This window comes from Myotis davidii, unplaced genomic scaffold (genome assembly GCF_000327345.1).
Source record: "Myotis davidii unplaced genomic scaffold, ASM32734v1 scaffold170, whole genome shotgun sequence".
NCBI classification, from domain to species: domain Eukaryota; kingdom Metazoa; phylum Chordata; class Mammalia; order Chiroptera; family Vespertilionidae; genus Myotis; species Myotis davidii.
The window spans coordinates 1,570,696-1,588,057 of NW_006282528.1; the positions used below are offsets into that span (position 1 = coordinate 1,570,696).

The 17,362-nt window shown below is 43.4% G+C and overlaps 1 protein-coding gene across 4 annotated transcripts in view; it reads right to left on the reverse strand.

The window, feature by feature from the left end:
• Positions 1-17,333, reverse strand: part of SON (SON DNA binding protein) — a 31,001-nt gene extending 13,668 nt beyond the window's left edge. For 3 of the 4 annotated variants that reach the window (XM_006753105.2, XM_015560396.1, XM_006753106.2), the window contains exons 1-4: positions 16,608-17,332; positions 13,083-13,252; positions 3,957-9,635; positions 1,801-1,961 (exon numbers count right to left, since the gene is read on the reverse strand). In XM_006753105.2, the coding sequence (XP_006753168.1) occupies positions 1,801-1,961; positions 3,957-9,635; positions 13,083-13,252; positions 16,608-16,684 (6,087 nt within the window). In that variant the 5' untranslated portion in view covers positions 16,685-17,332. Of the gene's footprint in view, positions 1-57; positions 1,572-1,800; positions 1,962-3,956; positions 9,636-13,082; positions 13,253-16,607 lie in introns of those variants that run through there. The other variant, XM_006753107.2, reaches the window with a different exon arrangement.
• Positions 17,334-17,362: the final 29 nt, after the last annotated feature.

A 17,362-nucleotide genomic window follows, 5' to 3' on the forward strand; every position in this document is an offset into this window, starting at 1 on the left:
ATGATGGGCTATAGATAGGAAACTTGGCTTATTAGTATTATTTAAACACACTCTAGCTGGTCAGTCAGTCAACAACATTTATTGAGCACCTACTATGTGCAGAGCACTGTACTGGGCACTGTCCAGGGTATACAAAAAAGGAGAAGACATGGTCCCTGCTCCCAAGGAGCTTACAATCTAGTTTAAGAGACAGAATACATACACGTGGAATAGCTGAGGAGCGCTTTTACAGAGCAACACAAGGAACAAGTGCAAACTGATATAATACAAACTGAGTACATAAGTGCCGAGAGAACAAAGGCTTAGGAGAGAATAGAATCAGGCAGAATTTGATAATCAAAGGATAGTCCTTGAAGAGTTCTAAGCCAGATTTTCATAGTTGAGAACAAGGACTGGCAGGAAAAGGAAAAGGTGATCCTAGTCAGGTGGTGTTTAAAAAAAAAAAAAGTGAGAAGAAACTTATTAGGAGGGACAAGAGGGCTAATGATGAGGATAAAAACATAGGGAAACACTGTGTTCTTAAGTTTTGGAGAAGGAATTTGGGTTTGATAAGCAAACAATAAAAGCCTTTACTAGGTCCTTAAATTAAAAAAAAAAGTTGTACTTCATATTGTAGTAAATCTAAATGATGAAACAGATTAAGAAACTTTATGATCCCCAAAGGTATGGTAAAATGAAAGATGTGAAACATTGCAATTGGGTTGGATAGTAACATCTCTCCATAAATGTCTTGTAGGTTGAGTCTCTAAAGGACTAGAACTCAAGATTGGAAAATAAGGCATGATGGAGAGGGGGTGTAATTGATGAGGTCTGACACATAAAGCAAAGTCAATTCCTTCCTGTCCGAAGGAACAGATTCCATTACCTGGCTTTATAAAAAGGTCAGAGTAAATTTGGGTAGACTTGTCTCTTTACAAGCAGAATGCCACATCCATTATCAATTGAAAATATTACAATAGGATAAAAAGCTCATTTAGCCAAAAACAGAGTATACTACACTTGTAACCAAGGGGAACAGAATATATTGACAGTGGCAGGCTGGCATAAGGCTAGCCGATAGCAAGTTTCAATATATGAAACAGTGTGGTATTTCTGGATCCTAGCAGCAATATTTCAGCATCCTCCCCCCTCCCCGAAAACCAACAAAATAATATTAATAAAACAAAGCCAAAAACAAGCCTCATTTGAAAAGATCAAATTCTTAAGAACAAAAATAAGTGTTTAAAATATATATATGTTACTGCCAAAACCCGAACCGCAAGGAAGAACTGATAATGGCCGGCCATTATCACCAATGGCTGGTACCAAACAGCCAAAACCCGAAATGATGATGCGAAAGAAGTTCCTTTCAGGCAATGGCCAGCTATTCTCATTAATTTCCAAGCTCCGGTGGCAAAAGATCATTTCTGAAGATTGTCTGTGTCTTTGCGTATATGCAGTACACTCGTGGCGATCAGTGAACACGTCGTGAATGGAAACGAAACTGTAGGCGAGCTTCTGCGTGTTGCTCACTCAACACCTCCTCCATTCAAACGAACCGTCCCACTCCTCAGTCAGTTTGGCTTCTAAAACTGGAAAGCAAAAGTAATGGGAAGTAACTTTTAGCTAGCGGAGCTTAGCCATCCCGGATAATGGCCTGCTAAACAGAGCTTCTGCCGCTGCCACACCTGTATTTCGGGTTTTGGCCACTCGGTGCCAGCCATTATCAGTTCAGCCCACAATTCGGGTTTTGGCACGCTCCAGAGTCAACATCACTGGAATAATCCATTTAAGAATTAAAACAAATTCTGTCTAGCTTACCTCCGTTAGTTCTTCTATAGTAGCTCCTCCTGACTTTTTAGCAACTTTCTCTTCTATGGTAGGTGGAGGTGCAGGCTTTAGGTTTGGCGGTAAAGGAACACCAGCCTTAGCACACATGGCAGCTGCATTAGCTTTGGCTATTTCAAGTAATTGAGCCTTATCTGTAAGAGGAAAAATACAAGAAGCAGTTTTCCCAAAGGTTGTATTCTGTATTATTTTAAGTTTTATATGCTAACAAAATGGAATACATCAACTTTCTGCTCTAACTTACAATAGTAATCAAATCACTCTGACTCAAAAGTTTTTAAGAGAATGCCTACTTAAATTAAGGCCAGCCTGGCCGATGTGGCCCAGTGGTTGAGCATCGGCCTATGAACCAGGAGATTACAGTTCGATTCCAGGTCAGGGCAAATGCCCAGGTTGCCAGCTCGAACCCTGGTAGACGTGCAGGAGGCAGCCAATCAATGATCTCTCTCATCACCGATGTTTCTTTCTCTTCCTCTGAATCAATAAAGAAGTTTTTAAAAAAATAATTAGGTCCACTTTTAGGTTCCCATTCAAATACTATAGAAAATACTAAATTATGTAACTACAATCACCTTGCCACATAACTGCCAGAAGATCCATACCTGCCAAAACCTACTTTGTTTTCCAAAATTATCATGCCCTTAAAATTACTTTCCTTCTAGCCCCCACAAGTGTGGCTCAGTTGACTGTCATTCCGTGTACCAAAAGGATGCTGGTTCAATTCCTGATCAGGGCACATGCCGGTGTTTCAGGATTGATCCCCAGTAAGGGGTGTGCAAGAGGCAGCCTATCAATGTTTTGTTCTCACACTGATGTCTTTCTCTCTCTCCCTCTTAAAAAAAAATCTTTAAAAATTTACTTTCCTTCAAATATCTGACATTTTAAACCACTTATACACCACTTGATCCCAATTCAGGTGTCACTATTTCTAACAAGTCTTAAGTCATAATTTAACATTCCTCTCCACTGTGCTTCCAAAGTGCCTTACCTATCCTATACCAGTACTTACAGCAATCATAACATGCTGCTCTTTTTGGCAGTTTTACTATTTGGCAAAAGAGACATATATGTATTTTATCCATGTCTCCTCTACTAACTTTTAATCACTTCAGGAATTAAATACTATTCCTCTACTTTGAATAAAAAAAGAACTCAAAACTTTTTGTTGAACTGAATGCATTCTCCCTTATTGTTCGGTTAGGGTCTTTTTAGATGTTGTTGCTAATCCTCATTCGAGGATATTTTTTTGTTGATCTTAGAAAGAGTGGGAGAGGGAAAGACAGAAACATTGATGTGAGAGAAACACATAGAATGGCTGCCTCCTGCACGTGCCCCCAAGAGGGCCTGAGTGGGGGAGAAGACTACAACCAAGGTACGTGGCCTAGAGCAGAATCAAACCCAGGACCCTTTGGTCCATAGGCCGATGCTCTATCCACTGAGTAACCAGCTAGGCGTCTTTTTCTTTAGACAACACTAACTTGGAAATGTCCAACTACTGGGATAATTACCCATTATTTTATCCCACAAGCTTTACCCATCTATGTGCACTTCTTAAAATCAGGGACACTAGAGCACTTTTTTTAAAGGAAGATTAAAATCACTTTAATAAATATCACTTTATTTTACCCAGGTAAATAACTCCCCACATACAGAATTCCCTAAGCACTTCCACTACCCATTATACCATTAGAATTACCTACATAAACTTTGAGGGTCTGATATTGCCATTTTAAGACATGTAACTGATCTAAAAAGAAACACTGTAACCTTAGGCTTATTTGTAAAGATTTATGTTGAAACACATCCAACAACAATCTGAGCATACACTAGCCTGGTACTTAACTGGATTTCTACTTCCCCTTTCTGGTTATGGAAGACGGGTTCAAGAAAAAAAAAAACATTCAAGTATGGGACCACCTTGGTTCTATCATGCTCCAAAGTAAGTCTTTGAACTCAAACTACACCAAGGACTTATCCCTACATTTCCTAAACACAAGCTTAGCTAATTAAAAAAATTTAAAGAGAAATATTTATCCTAAACCACTAACCTAAAATACTCCATTTGACTCAAAGAGCAGGAACAACTCAGATTTAAGCCATGCTCTCCCATTACGTTTTCAGTAACTTACTCAGATCTGTCAGGCGTTTAGGCGATCGGCCTCTTTCTGAAGATCGGGACCGTTTACGGCGGAGGGGAGACCTGCTAAACCTTCTTCGCAAGGGTGTCCGTGATCGCCTTAACCTGACTGGTGAGATACTGAAGCTTCGTCTTCTTACCACCGACCTTGATCTTCTCCGTCGGCTAGGAGTGCGGCTCCGTCGGCTAGGGGTGCGGCTCCGTCGGCTTGGGGTGCGGCTCCGTCGACTAGGGGTACGGCTCCGTCGGCTTGGGGTGCGGCTCCTTCGGCTTGGGGTGCGGCTCCGTCGGCTCGGGGAAATGCTAAAGCTCCTTCTCCCCACAGATCTAGATCTTCTTCGTCGACTCGGAGTGTGGCTCCGACTCCGCCGACTTGGGGTGCGACTCCGAGCTCTCCCAGTTTTCCGATTATCCCTGGAGCTTGATCTTTTTCTTTTTCTTTCCCTGGACTTGGATCTGTGCTTTGGGGACCTTTTGCGCTTCTCTTTTGATACAGATCGCCTTCCTCTAGACTTTGATCTTGACCTGCTGCTCCTCCTCCTGCGTCTTGAACGTGACCTTGAACGTGTTTGAGAGCGACGAGACTTGGACTTAGATGATCTCTTCCTTGCCCTAGAACGAGATTCACTGGTACGTTTGCGTGATTTGTGTTCTGAAGACTTGGACCGCTTACTTCGAGATCTTAACGAAGAGTCTCTTTTCTTTTCTTTCTCACCTTTATCACGGTTCTTATTTTTCTTGCTTTTTTCATGAGTGTCCTTAACTTTCACAAAAATTTCATAATCATCTTTTTCCTCTGAAGATGAATCTGAAGCTCTTTCTGGTATACTCATTACAACTGGACTGGCAGCAGATTTGTCACGTTCAACTTCACTTGCAAGTAAAGGTCCTTCAATACCAGCTCTGAGGCTTGTAAGACGTTCCATGTCCTTAGGAAGTAATGGTCTTACTAAATCTGCTTCATTAATATCTTCAATATTGGCAGGAAATGCAGATTCAGACACTGTCTCTTTAGCAGGGAGTGGTACCTCTTTATCTTCACTACTTTCTTTAGGGCTGAGAGCAACTGCTAATGTCTGGTCACTCTCCTTTGTAGGTAATGGTCCTTCTGTATCATTGCTAATAAAGTTATTAGATGGCAAGTCAAGATGAATGTCTTTAGCAGGCAAAGGTCCCTCTATGTCAGCCTCACTACCACCACTGGGGCTAGTGGAAATTACCATGTCATGTTCAGTATCTTGAGTACTTAAAGATACTTCAACATCATATTTACTAACTGAACTGAGAGCAGATACTGTGGCAAATTCAATACCCTTACTAGTTCCCAATGTATCAGGTTCGACAGCAAGAGGACCAGCAGAAGATAGAGTTCCTCCTACATCAGCTTCACTAACACTAGGGCAGGTATCCAATACTATGCATTGTTTAGTCTCATTGATGGCCAAAATTTTCTCTTCACCCATTTCACCAATAGCACCAGTGCTGGCAGTGGACATTGTGCTATGTTCCATGTCTTTAGCAATTAAATGATTATTTATATCAACGTCTCTATTTATACCATGTTCACTTTGATAAGAGTCACTCTTCAGGTGCTCATCATGTGGCTCTTCATCTGAGTGCATGGGAACCTCCTGCATACCAATCTCTGGAGTAAGATCTTGATAAGTAGATATTAAATTCATTCCTGTTATAACACCAGACTTCAGCATCGCAGAGGTAGACTCTAAAGCCATCTCAGTCAGTGTTATTTGAGTCTGCTCTGAGACAGTGACAGCAGGCTCTGCAACTGTCACTGTAGATTCTTGGACAACAGGTGGTTCTGAAATAATGTTAGGTTGAACTGATACTGCTGGTTCTAGGACAGGTACAGCAGGCTCCAGGGCAGAAACAACTGGCACAGGAATGGTAACATGCTCTGGCTCAACCAAGGCCATGGGCTCTGGGACAGCCTCAGGTGATGGCTCCAGTACAGCCATGGCCAGTGGCCCAGGGACAGTCACAGCCAGGGGCTCTGGGACCTCAGCTGAGGGCTCTGGGACAGCTTCGGCTGGGGGCTCTGGGACAGCCTCGGCTGGGGGCTCTGGGGCAGCCATGGAGGGTAGCTCTGAGATGGCCATGGCTGACAACTCTAGAGCGCTCTGTGATGGCTCTGGAATAGTGACTGCAGGCTCCAGGAGGGACACAGATACCTCTGAGGCAACATGTCCTGGAGCTCTCATGGAATCAAAGGTTTCTGCTGTCTCTGACATAATAGAAGGCTCTGATGTTGACATAGTTGGTTCAGCTGACATCATGGTAGTTTCAGATACCATATAAGCCCCTGGTCTTTCTAGAACTTCATGCTCCTCTGCTTCTGCAGCAGACTCTATAGGTGCTGATGTAACCGCAGACTCTGGCTCCAGTGGTGGCTCTGGAACAGTCATGGCAGCCTCTGACACTAACATTGAAGGCTCTGATGCTGACACTGAATAATTAGCAGGCACCACCGAAGGCTCTGAAATCTCACTTTGACTCACAGGAGGTTCAGCCAGGGATACCGACTCTTCAGGAGGTAATGGTGGCATCTCAGTAGGCCAAGTATTTTCAGCTGTTAATGCTGACTGCTCAGTGGGTAATGCTGTGCCCTCCGGCGGCTCCTCAGGAGGCAATGGTGGTGTCATTGGTGGCTCTTCAGGTGGCAATGGTGGCATTGTTGGAGGCTCTTCAGGAGGCAAGGGTGGCACCATATATGCCTCTGTATATGTATCAGTGTAAGAATCGGTGTAAGAATCAGCTGCCATAGACATCATTGAACGATCAGCAGTATAAGATGACATCATAGTTCGGTCAGCTGCAGAATACGATGACATCATAGACCGGTCGGCAGCAGAGTAAGATGACATCATAGACCGGTCAGCCATCATTGATCGGTCCGTCATCATAGAGCGCTCATAAGCTGACATCATAGAACGCTCATAAGCTGACATCATGGAGCGCTCAGCCATAGGGGACATCATAGAGCGCTCATAGGCTGACATCATAGAGCGCTCATAGGCTGACATCATGGAGCGCTCAGCCATAGGGGACATCATAGACCGCTCATAAGACATCATAGAGCGTTCATAAGATGACATCATGGAACGTTCTGCAGCATAGGACATCATCATAGAACGTCTAGATGCCAACATCAGGGGTCTGGGTGCTAACCTATATGGTCTAGGAACGGCCCTATAGGACCTGGGTGCTATCCTGTAAGGTCTAGGTGACATCCTATAGGGATCAGGAGTAAGTCTGTAGGGATCATGGCCTAATCTATAAGGGTCTTGCCCTAATCTATAGGCATCATGACCTAGCCTATAAGGGTCATGACCTAACCTATAGGGATCCTGAGCTAACCTATAGGGATCCTGAGCTAACCTGTAGGGATCAGGAGATTTTGAACCCAGCATAGAAGAATCTTGGGTACTAGATGCTAACATCTGGGCATCCATGGTACCAGACGCTAACATCTGAGCATCCATGGTGCCGGAAGCTAACATTTGAGAGTCCATAGTGCCAGATGCTAACATCTGAGAATCCATAGAGCTAGTTGCTAACATCTGGGAGTCCATGGTGCTGGTTGCTAACATCTGGGAGTCCATAGAGCTAGTTGCTAACATCTGGGAGTCCATGGAGCTGGTTGCTAACATCTGGGAGTCCATGGAGCTGGACGCTAGCATCTGGGAGTCCATGGTGTTAGATGCTAGCATCTGGGAGTCCATGGTGTTGGACGCTAGCATCTGGGAGTCCATGGTGTTGGACGCTAACATATGGGTCTCCATGGTGTTAGAAGCTAACATATGGGATTCTTGGGCCATCAAGGGATCCACTCCTACTGTTATAGAAGTCTCCCCCACTAATGTAGTAGGCAGCTCCTGTGCTACCGTATTATAGGATTCCAGCGCTGTCGTCGAGGGCACCTCCAGGGACTGCGACACGGTCATCGTTGACAGCTCCGTTGTCACCACAGACTGAACAGAGATCTCCAGCGCCACAGTTGCCGCAGGCTGCCCAGGCAACTCTGGCGCCCCAGGCTGCCCTGGCAACTCCAGAACCCCTGTTGCCAGAGGCTGCCCCAAAAGCTCTAGTGCTCCAGCTGCCCCAGACTGCCCTGCAAACTCCAGTGCCCCAGTTGCCATGAGCTGCCCAGGCAACTCCAGTGCCCCAGTTGCCACAGGCTGCCCAGACAACTCCAGTGCCCTAGTTGCCGAAGGCAGCCCTGGCAACTCTGGCACCCCAGGCACCGAAGGCTGCCCTGGCAACTCCAGCGCTGTCGTTGCCACTGGTTGCCCTGGCAACTCCAGCACCATCGCTGCCTCAGGCTGCCCCAGCAACGTTGTTGCTGTTGTCACCTCAGGCTGCCCAGGATGTTCCATCGCTGTCATCCCCACAGGCTGCTCCAACTCTGTCGTCGTCGCCGGTTGCTCCGTCAACTCCATTGCTACTGTTACCGCAGGCTGCCCTGGCAACTCCTGTGCCGTCACAGGTGGCTCTGGTACCTCCTGTGCTGGCTCCAACCCCATGGATGGTGCTGGAAGCCCTGGCAATTCCTGCGACAACTGAGGCACTGATATCACTGAGGGCCCCGGCAACTCAGACACCGCTGTCGCAGGGGGCCCTAGCAACTCAGGCACTGGGGTAGAAGGGGGCCCTGGCAACTCTGGCACCGGGGTAGCAGAGGGCCCAGGTAACTCCAGCCCTGGAGTCACAGGGGGCCCCTGCAGCTCCGGCATGGAAGTCGCAGGTGGCCCCGGCAACTGCATCGCTGAGGCCACCGACGACTCCGGCAGCTCCAATGCTGTGGGCTTGGGTAGCTCCAGCAGCTCCTGTGATCTTGTCATGGATGAATCTGCAGTCTCCGATGGTACTGCTACAGGCTGCTCTGGCAATCTTAGGTCTTCAGTTTCAGAAGACTCTGGAATATCCACTGTTGATGTGCTTGGCTCAGGGTGTGCCTCAATAGGTGTCTGTGATGATACCATAAGGGTTTCTGATGGCTCCAGCACTTTTGCTACTGGAGGCTCCAATATGGTCTTTGATGGCTCTGGAGATGTGCACTCCAAAGATTTCAGCACAGACTTCATCTGATACTCCATTGACATTGTTACAACTGGCTCAGGTGACGTTAGCACTACTGTTGTAGTAGACACCGGTGCTGTTGAAAAAGAATCCAGAATCTTTGTCATGGGTGGTTCCAGCGTTACTGCCACAGACTGTTCTGATTGCACAGAGATTGCTGATGTAGATGCAAGTGACAGTTCTGCAGTTTTTGTAGCTGGCTTCAGAGTTTCTAAGGTGTGGGACTGTGACACCTCCATTGAGACTACAGGAGGTTCTAGCACAACTGCAGGAGTTTCACTGGTCTCAGAGAGCCCAAACGCTCTTACCGGATGCTCCAGTGCCATTGCTGAAGGCTCAGAATCAAACTTCAAAAAGGAATCTGATTCTAAATCCATGTTCTCTTCATGATGTGATTTTGCCTTTGATTCAGATTCTTCTGGCTGCCTTTTATACTTTTTTTCCTTTTCTTTCTTCTTTTTCTTCTTTTTATTTTTGTGCTTTTTATGCTTCTTTGACTTTTTAGTGGGAACTTCATCAGTAGGGTCTGTTTGTACAGAGACACATCTACTTTTTCTGGAGGCCTCCTTCAAGTCTGAAATCGAGAAATTAATTTTAATTTGTCAAACACTGGTTTAGGTAAATCATAGAAGCCAAGACTTACACTCCATGGTAAGACACCACAGTATAACACTTCTTGTTAAATAAAAAGATACCAAACGAACTACTTTTCATAAGCCAATTATCTTAAGATTGACACTTTTCCAATACTTCTACAACTAAAGATTGGGTGAAAATAAGTTATTAGCTTATGCCCTGGCTGGATGGCTCAGTTGGTTGGAGCATGGTCCCGAACACCAAAAGGTTGCAGATTCAATTCCTGGTCAGGGCACATACTTAGGTTGTGGGTTTGATCCCCGGTTCGGCACATATGGGAAGCAAACCACCAATAGATGTTTCTCTCTCCCCCTCCATCCCCACTTAGCTTCTCTAAGAAAAAAAAAAAAAAAAAAAAAAAAAATTAATGAAAACATCATTGGGGAAGGATTAAAATAATTTTTTAAGTTCATAGTTTGTAACCAAAGCTTTAGAATTACATTAAAATGTGTTTCAACTGCCAAAACCGGTTTGGCTCAGTGGATGGAGCGTCAGCCTGTGGACTGAAAGGTCCCAGGTTCGATTCCGGTCAAGGGCATGTATCTTGGTTGCGGGCACATTCCCAGTAGGAGATGTGCAGGAGGCAGCTGATCGATGTTTCTCTCATCGATGTTTCTAACTCTCTATCTCTCTCCCTTCCTCTCTGTAAAAAATCAATAAAGTATATTTTTTTAAAAAAATGTGTTTCAACTAAATTCATTTAAACAATTATTTTCTGCAGCTCTCAAATTGTAGCAAATTACACTTATAGATGAATCTTTCATATTATCAATTGTTAGAATTGCTATAAAAACCACCCACGTGGAATTTTCATGCTTATGTGAATTCCCCATGGGGTTGTACTAAAATTTTTATTTTCTCCTGTTTAAAAAAAAAAGTTAAATAATTGTTGTATTTTATAACCCCTATTTATACAGAAAGCAACATGGCACTGGATCTGTAACAAGCTGATTGCTTTCAGATCCTAAATCAATCCATCACTAACTACATCAGGGGTGGGCAAACTTTTTGACTCGAGGGCCACAATGGGTTCTTAAACTGGACTGGAGGGCCGGAACAAAAGCATGGATGGAGTGTTTGTGTGAACTAATATAAATTCAAAGTAAACATCATTACATAAAAGGGTACGGTCTTTTATTTCCAATAGTTTTATTCCTTTCAAACGGGCCAGATCTGGCCCGCGTGCCGTAGTTTGCTCACGGCTGAACTAGATGAATGGACTAGGCCAAAGTACTAACACTGTCACTTAGAGTAAAGGATGAGGAGAGTTAAAACATACAAAGTACATAGAACAATGCCTGGTGCAAGTAAGCCCTCAGTGAATGCTAGTGATTGCTCTTGTATACATAAGTCTGCGTAACAAATGGAAAGTATCAATATGGCACTTGAATTTATCTTAATCACACCCATGTTACATCCTAATAAATATAATATCCTTTCCCACAATAATCTTCTAAAATTGGTAACAATTTTAATGTTTCTCAAAAAAATATGCTCGTAATAAAATCATTTTGGAAACAAATTTCTTACAGCCCTTAACATGTAATTTAAGAGTATTCAATATCCTCAGGTGAGGACTGACAAAAAATTAGAACATTTGGCCCAGCCAGTGTGACTCAGTGGCTGAGTGTCGACCTATCAACAAGAGGTCACGGTTCAATTCCCAGTGGGAGGCACGCAGGAGGCAGCCGATCAATGATTCTCTCATCATTGATGTTTCTCTCTCTCTCCCCCCCCCTCCTTTCCTCTCTGAAACAAAAAATAGTTTTTAAAGAAAGAATATTTCAATTCATCTGAAGAGAAGTAGTTTATATTCCACTTTATAACCAGATGGGATTTATTCTAATGCCAGTATCAAATTAGATAACTCTTAGTGATCCCAGAAAAAGCTGATTATAAACCTAGTCCATTAAGGTTATGGAAAAAATAAAACAACATATAGCAAGACCTATTCCAAAACAAAACCAATCCGTTTCTATCAACTGTCTATTATGCAGCAAATTGTTAGCTAAGTTATACTTCAATCAAGAAAAAGTTCCTAGGCCCTAGCTGTTTTGGCTCAGTGGATAGAGCATCGGCCTGTGGACTGAAGGGTCCCAAGTTCGATTCTGGTCATGGGCACATGCCCAGGTATTGGGCCTGATATCCAGTGTGCAGGAGGCAGCCGATCAATGATTCTCTCTCATCATTGATGTTTCTATCTCTTCCTCTCTGAAATCAATAAAAATACATTAAAAGAAGTTACTAGACCCATGAATCTAAGTATGGCTAAAGTCTCTGCTTTTTAACCATATCCTATACCCAAAATAAAAATTTTAAAATGAGCCCTAGCCAGCTTGGCTCAGTGAATAGAGCGTGCGGACTGCAGGGTCACAGGTTCGATTCCAGTCAAGGGCATATGCCTGGGTTGTGGGGCATGAAAGAGGCAGCTGGTCAATGATTCTCAATGATTCTCTCATCACTGATGTCTCTCTCCATTCCTTCCTCTCTGAAATCAACAAAAGCATATTTTTTTAAAAATACCCTATTCCTAAGTAAAAACCAACAAAAAAACTTTAAGAAAAAAATTAAAATGAAAAAATCCTATCACATTTTCTAAAACTAAATGAAGTTATTGTAATTTTTGTAGTTGATCATAACTTCGTTTCTAAAGTTTCCATTTCTAAGCATCAATTATTTACCAATTCCAAAAATGCTAAAACCCAAACAATTCCTTTGCATTCACTGCACCTTTAAGAGAGATAGATGCAAAAAACAAGGCAATCTCTACACACGATTTTTAAATAAAACCTCCCAGGGTTTTATTTTATTTTTTCTATATATATATATATATTTTATTGATTTTTTACAGAGAAGAAGGTAGAGGAATAGAGAGTTAGAAACATCGATGAGAGAGAAACATCGATCAGCTGCCTCCTGCACATCTCCCACTGGGGATGTGCCCGCAACCCAGGTACATGCCCTTGACCGGAATCGAACCTGGGACCCTTCAGTCCGCAGGCCAACGCTCTATCCACTGAGCCAAACCGGTTTCGGCAACCTCCCAGGGTTTTAAAGTCATTACAAATGTGGTCCGGGCTCCTGTACCTTCCAAAATGGACATTTACACAATTGTTCGATGAAAACCTGCTTTCAAAATCCCAGCACTGAGGCATAAGACTAAACCAAATAAAGATAAAGCGTATCCCACCACCAAAGCAAACAATGCATCATTACTCATATTTCAAAACCAAACAACATTTTCAGTAAACCAATTAAACTAAAACTTAAATATACTGAAGTTTTAGGTCTACTGAACATTTTAAATTCCATGCAGTCAAGAAATAACACTGTTAAACCATTAAAAAATCTTTAGGTTTTTTACAGCTGATGATCTCCAACTTACCTGGCTTACAGCGTAGTTCTGTATCTAAGACCCCAGAAAGTACTTCCTCTATCTTCTGAACTATTTCTTCATTTGGTAGGCTCCTGGCAGAGGCAGCTGCATCCTCACCTGCCTGGTTTCCTTCAATAGGTGTATTTGTTTCACCATTGAGCTGGCCTTCACTCCTTCCACTTGACAAAAAAAAAGTTATCAAAATTCATTAATATTTTTACCATACCATATAACAAATTAATATTTGTAATTCAATTATTAAAATAACCTTATATTAATACATTTCACAATTTTTGTATTACTTTCAGATGGTATTTCCTACCAGTAGTACTTCTTTAACACTTCCTACTTATAGTTGGTACATTTTTATTTTCACATAATTGACGTTTTTGGGATCATGAAAGTGAAGAAAAAAATCTTTAAGACAGGTTTCTAAACTTATCTTTTTAAATAATAAAACACTCCCAGAAATATAAATTGAATTAGATTTTAGTTACCTGCATATTTAATGCAGGTAACAGAAAAGTCATTAAAATCACAATCAAAAATCCCCCCAAATATATATGACTTAACATTATAATAGAGGCTATAGCCACCATAGTGGCTTTAGCCTCTATTATAATGGCTTCACCTCTCCATGAATCACAATCAACAATATCAAGGAACATAAAGTTAACCACAGAAACATCAAGTAAAAAGGGTAACATATAGGCTCTGGTCAGTTAATAAAATGCCCAAAAGTTTTAAAAGAAAAATGTATTAGCCCAGCCAGTGGTTGAGCCTCAACCTGTGCGTTCCAGTGCACATGCTGAGGTTGCAGACTAGCTGCCCAGCAGGGGGTTTGCAGGATGGAGGAGGCAGCCTATCAATAATTCTCTCTCATCACTGATGTTTCTAACTCTCTCTCTGAAATCAATTTTTTTAAAAAGATATTTAAAAGAAAAAATATACATAATTTTTACCTAGTCATAAAAAATCCTAGTAATTATCTGTAATACTATCAACAAAAAATATACTTTAAAAATCCCAGTATTCAATTTCTGGAGATCAAAAAATTTCACATAAAAGAAGTAACAATTCACTTATACCAACAATGGCTTAATATATTTTCAATTCACAGGGCCAAACGAATCTTTTCCTTTAGTTGAGGTAAAATTACTGAATATATATAAAAGTTTCAAGTGTACAATATTATAATTTAACATCTGTATTCACTACAAAGTGATCATCACCAAAATTCTAGTTATTACCATTCATCACCATACAATTGACCCCTTTCACCCAACCCCTCTCACAACCACCAATCTGCTTTCCGTATTGAGTCTGTTTTGTTTTTTTTACATAGAAGAATCTTGACAAAAGGACAAGCCACTTATCCAGTCATTTTTACTATTTTTGTGTAGATTTGCAAAATTTTTGAAAAATAATTTCACCAACACGTTCAACTGAACCTAAATTTTGGCTAACAAAAACAGAATTACGCTCCACTACCTAATAAAAGTCTGAAATTCCAAAAAAATAAATCAGCAGTTAACTGTTATTCAGAAAATTTGGTTTTCTACAATGAATCCCATAATAATAAAGGTTCTACACTTTTAAACTCACTTAATCCTAACAAAACTCTAAAATCAGCACTACTGTTCTGATTTTATAAATGAGGAATTCGAGGCCCAGAGAAGACAGGAAACCTAGCTGAAGGTCACACAGCTATCAAGAAGTGAAGCAGGTATGTAAAGCCAGAGCTCATACTCTTACAACCACAACCTATTTTAATAGCTTATCTTAACTAATTTAGACCAATAATGTATTACATGTTACCTGAGAAGCTAATATTCCTCTAGTAATAAATTGGGTTGTCTAACATTCTTTTTTGACTTTCTTCAAGAGCTCTTTATTTTGCACCTTTCCTAAGAACTTTACACATACATATTACCTTACTAAAAAAGCAACGGAGGTAAAAATAAGAAAAGCACAACTAAAAAAAAAAAGTGTGAGAAAGTAATCATCTTAAAGCTATTAGAATGCTTACAGCAAATACTTGAGATAACAATTTCAAATAACCTAAATATCCATCAATACAACAAAATTCTATGGAACCATGAAAAATATCCCAAAAGACTACTGAGACTGTGATAAAAGGCAAACTTGTTCACAATTTCTTCGGTGAAAAATCAACACTAAACAAGATGACCACATTTCACAAAACATGTATGTGCTTCTGTATGCGGGGACACACACACACACACACACACACACACATATCAATGACTATGTAGAGGTTTTAAAATTTTTCCAAAATTTTTTTACAACCAAACTGACTTTCTAATAAAAACTGATTTCTTGAAGGCATGGAGACATTACAATAAGCAAACGCAATTACCTATTTGCATGACTATTAAAGTTTTCAAAAAATACATCTCCCCTTACCTCAAGTATTTTCTCATCACCCTAAAAACACAAGCATGTAATAACAAAATTTTAAAAAGGAACGAATTGAATGAACGGATATGTTTCCCACTTAAAAACAAACAAACATGTCCTGTAAAAATAATGGTCCTTACGATACTCTATACGTATGTCATTGCCCCAATAGCTGCATGTTAATTTGAGCACTTAATTTACAACTGCGTTTCCGGCTGATTTTCAAATTCACGTATTACTCTCGCTCTCAACTCGTAAAATACAACTACCAAAAACGTTTGAACTCGCAACAAATACGTTATACAACCCCAAAACACGAAGACAACCAGCCAGTGGACAACATGCCCCACGCTAGCTTCCTTTCTGAGTAAACAACTATTTCTTTGGCAATCTCTTCCAGTTTAAATTTTGTGGAACCGAGGATATAAGTCCACCAGCCATGGCAAAAGTAACGAGTTATTCAAATGTGTCCATGGGGACAAGGGGAGCAAATAAAAACGTGTTCTCTACACACAAAGCCCACCGTCCACTTGCTCAATTAAGAAGTGGCTCGTAATGGAGAGTCCCCTTCCACCCTTACCTCGAATATTGTGTCATCGGGATGTTTTAATTTGAATTCCTAGTCGAGGAGAACGCTGCCTGGTGGCAGGCACAGTGCACTAGGGCCCAAATAATCTAATTAGAGGATCCCGACCCCGAGATGGTCGGAAGCTGGCAGGACAAAGCGGATTTCAGTTGACACAAGCCCGGCCGGCAGAGACCCTTTCCGGTCGCGGGCACCGGCCGGCGAAATCGGCGGAGGCTGCGGGGGGGGAGGGGAGACGCGAGGCGGAGGAGGAGCCGAAGAGGAACTAGGCCGCCTCGGCGCACGACCAGGCCCACCGCCGCGGAAGACAGAGGGAGCCGGGCCGACGGTGGAAACGGCGAAGTTCCGCGCTGGTAAGGGAGCGGATGGGGGGGCGGGGAGGGCGGAGGGCGGAGAAGGGATCCCGGGCCCAGGCGGGGCCGACGTAGCGGGGCCCGAGGCGAGGAACGACGGCGACTGTGGATAAAGGTGCCCTACGCGGGGCCCCGCCCGTCCTGGGGGAGCAGAAGAGGCTGGAGAGCGCCTACCTGGAAAGCTCTTGTTGAATTTCCCGGAATTTACTGACCACGAAAGACCTAAAAATCTGCTCGATGTTGGTCGCCATGGCGTCCGCTCCGTTCTCTCAACTCCTCCTCGCTAGTCCTCCAGGCTCCCAGAATGCCTCGGGAGGGGGCGCAGCGGCCAATTCCGTGTGCCGCCCTTCTGATTGGCTTATGTGGGAACGTTGGGCGCCGCACGCTCCGCCTCAGGGCCAATCAGAGCGCACGGCCCGGCTCTCCTTCGCTGTTTCTGAGCCGCCGGGGGAGAGCTGCTGACGTTTGCGCCGCGCACGGCCCTGTCCGCCATGTTAGTGAGTGACGCAGGCGCCATTACAGGAGCAGCCTCTCAAGGCGACTTTTGTCAACCCGCAGCGGTGTTGGGGGGCCGAAGAGGCGCTAGCCGCTCAGTGCCCGGGGTTAAGCGGCGTCAGGGAAGGGACCGAGAAGGGCGACGTGGCGTTCGACAGGGCCCCCCACGTTCATTCCCAAGGGCTGGCAGCAGGGACCCGTATCCGGGGAAGCACCCCGAGCGCCCGCCCCTGCTGTGAGGCAACGCGAAGAACACGATCCCCCCCCATCTTCCATGACACCCGATAGTCGGTGGGGCGTTAGTGAAGCAATAGGCGGAGGTCGCGAGCGACCTGCGTCCAAAGCGCAGTGCATTCTGGTCAGCAGCCAGGCCGATCTGACTCGGGAGCCACGGATCATGAGCTACGCGCGGCTGGCGTTTCGGGCGCTCCCCG